Source organism: Aptenodytes forsteri, unplaced genomic scaffold (assembly GCF_000699145.1).
Source record: "Aptenodytes forsteri isolate BGI_AS27 unplaced genomic scaffold, ASM69914v1 Scaffold333, whole genome shotgun sequence".
NCBI classification, from domain to species: domain Eukaryota; kingdom Metazoa; phylum Chordata; class Aves; order Sphenisciformes; family Spheniscidae; genus Aptenodytes; species Aptenodytes forsteri.
Window position 1 is genome coordinate 532258 of NW_008794542.1, and position 3206 is coordinate 535463.

General features: G+C 40.6%; 1 protein-coding gene across 1 annotated transcript in view; it reads right to left on the reverse strand.

Moving 5' to 3' along the window:
* Window positions 1-3206, reverse strand: part of ADGRA3 (adhesion G protein-coupled receptor A3) — a 69510-nt gene that overhangs the window by 65186 nt on the left and 1118 nt on the right. Inside the window, exon 2 of the mRNA XM_009272302.2 lies at window positions 3133-3203. Coding sequence (XP_009270577.1) covers window positions 3133-3203 — 71 coding nt within the window. The remainder of the gene's footprint in view (window positions 1-3132; window positions 3204-3206) is intronic.

A 3206-nucleotide genomic window follows, 5' to 3' on the forward strand; every position in this document is an offset into this window, starting at 1 on the left:
CCCCCCTCCTCCCTCTTGCTCTCTGCTCTTGATACTGCTAAGTAACAAAGGCCTACCTCAACTCCTCATAAAGCCGCTTAGCTTATATGATATATTAAGACATAGAGAGTTGATGCTTATAGAAGTCTTCATGCCATTAAAGTTGATGTTTGTGTTTGGACTGTGAGTGTTCTCTCACCTTAATCCACACTGAGGGGATTTGCAAACCTTAGTCACTCTCCCCTTCTCGCAGGTGGGATGTGACACCCTGCCCAATTTATCAGTGTCATTGTTAACCACTAACTACAATGGTGTGCAAGAATGAAAGAACCTGGCCAGCATCCTCAAATGCTACTCATGTACCCTAATTTCCACTATTGCTCTTATTTCCTCACTTTTTAGAGACTTTTGTCCTCAAAAATATTTCATTGGGGGAAAAAAATTGTAAATGCTAAATGCACAGCAGCTGATTTACTGAAAGTCTAAGAGTTTGATCAGTGATAAGGACGGAATCAGGATTTCTAAAATGAATATTATCACTTCATTTGAGTCATTCCTAGCTCACTCAGAAAACAAAAAGTTATATAAAACTATATAGGTCCTCATATTTAAAACTGGTTTGTGCAAATTAAGAGTCAACATAAAAGAAAGTTAACTGAATTAAAATGCAGCTGATCTACACAACACTGATCTATTTTCAGCTACTTATCTCTTCAGTGATCCAATAATCCAAAAAGCTGCAATAGAACTAGTACTTATCTTAATAGAAGAATCCCACAAGAATCCAGATTCAAGATAACTCAGGGCAGTTTGACTCTAATCAGACAACCTTCCACTATCCACCAAGTGCTGCAATTCTAAGTATCAGCTTGCAAAAAAAAGTGATTTTTGGCAAAAGATTAGATAACAATTAACCCAGCCACTACTAATCAACTTGTTAGTGAAATGGCACTTGGCAACACATCCCATAAATCACCAAAACTTTCTAACCAGGTTATCATGGATTCAGTAAAAAAAAAAAAAACCCACAAAACTCTCTCAAAGATATGGAAAGTCACGCCTCAAGAGTCAACAAACCTGAAAGATCCTGAAGCACAACAGTTACTGTGTCTGCTCTCTTAGGAAAAGCAGAAGCATTGGTTTAATAATCTTTGCCTTATATTTAAGTAAAATTTCAAAGTGTGTGTTCATATTAATTGTATCAACACAGTTGATACTACAAATAACAATGAAAAAATCACATTGTTTCTTGCTACGTCTATTAAAAAGTTTAAAAGGGAAAAATAAATGTTTTGGAAGTTATCATGAGCTTCAAAGGTCAGTTAAAACTGAAAGCAACTAATTAGTGTATGCAGATATGCTCTAGATACACTCTAGATAATGAAGGAGTATGAAAATCAAGATGAAAGATGAACCATTCTTCCAAATTCTTCTGTCACTGCAATTATGAAAAAAGGTCCATTCACAGCAAGGCTGCCATGTTTGATATCTGCTTGTCTTTCACAGCAATCAGAGCTGTGACTCCAAGTTTTTTTGAACCAAAAGACCCCCACAGTCAACTTCAGTGTATCAACCATACTAACATTTACTTTTATCAAAATTTTAATAGATAATACTATATTTTTAACAGTTAATCAGCTGCAAAGCATTTGAGGCTAACAAAGACTAAAATGGATTTGTTGATCAAACAGCCATCACCTTCTACTTTTTGCTTTCTTTTCTATTTCAGAAACTTCACAGATGAATAGTTCTGGTCACTTCTCACAGGTGATTTAGAAATATTCTCTGAACCCTTGCAGATTGCCAAGCACAAACAACTACTTTAGCCTTAATCACCTCCCTTTTTTTGGCTTTCCCTTTTCTCATAGGTCCAGATCCATGCATCTGCCGCTGACCTCGTCCACACCTCACTAAGACTTCCTGAAGGAAGCCCTTCCCTGGTGTTTCAGTGCTGTAGAAGTTCACAAAAGCAGCAGTCAGATTGTTGTTCTCATGACAGAACTATATACATTCTGTGCTTATTAAACTCAGAATATTGGTAGGTCTTTCAAACCTGTGATTTCCAGTTAAGTAGATAAATATCTTAAGCTAGACCCCATAATTCAGTTTCTTGTCATCAATTTTCTTGCATGCTACTTGGTTGCACTTGAGTCTTCCCACAGTAGCACAGGTACTTTAAGGCTCTCTAAAGAAGGGACAGGATTCCACTTTTAGGACCATCCACCGATGAAATCCAGTGCTGCTGATGTCCCGGCCCATGGCTGGGGGATTGGACTCAAAGATCCTTAAAGGTCCCTTCCAACCCAAACTTTTCTATGATTCTATGAACTTCTTTGCTAGAGTGACCAGTTAATGTCTCAGGAAGAAAAACAACTTGCAAATCCTTTCTTTACATGTGCACACTCATGTATAAGTAAATAGCAACATATTTCTTACTTTGGAGTAAGTTGCACATCCTGTTTGAAACTTGTTATTCAAATGGGTGAGCTAGGATTGCCTCCACATAAAAAAAGCACACCTACTGCTACACAGAAGTAAACTGACCTTTTTTTCCAAAGAAGAAACAAAATAAAACCCTTTGGTTGGTTTTATCGTGAGCTGCAATGAACAGGTTGCTGTTTGCTACTGCAAAACTTCAGGCCCACCTAGCCTACTGCACACTGAGCGGGCTCATGCTCTCTATTAGCGCTCAGTTATTAAAACTACCTCAAAGCATGCTACTCCGAAGCAGAGTTTCTCCTGACATTAAAAAAACAAATCTAGGGGAGTTTAAAAAAAAAAAATAAAATTGTGGAACTACTTCTAATAAAGGAACACCTTTAGGTTTTCTGACCAGCCTGAACCCTTTGATGGAGAGCAGCCCCAAGAGAGAAGGAGCAAGGTGGGGTGTGTGGGGATGCTGCTCTGCGGGGCGCCCGCCAGTGAGTAACGGGACGCTTCCCCCCCCCCTAAAATCACCATCCCGGGAAGCTACGGGAAAACATAAAAAGCACAGCCAAAAAAAAACCTGCTCCTGGGGCTTTCCCTGACAGCAGATGGGGTCAAGCGTGCCCCCCCACCCCCACCCCGCTGACCCCATTTTACCTCAGGCCGGCGCTCCCTCTCCCCCCGTCCACGTCGCACCAAGGCCCCCCACCCGGGGACGGTACTCACAGGGTGACCGTCCGGTTAGGCAGCGCCTCGGGAGGCAGGACCTGAGCGAGCTCCAGGTTGCTGCAAACTGCCTT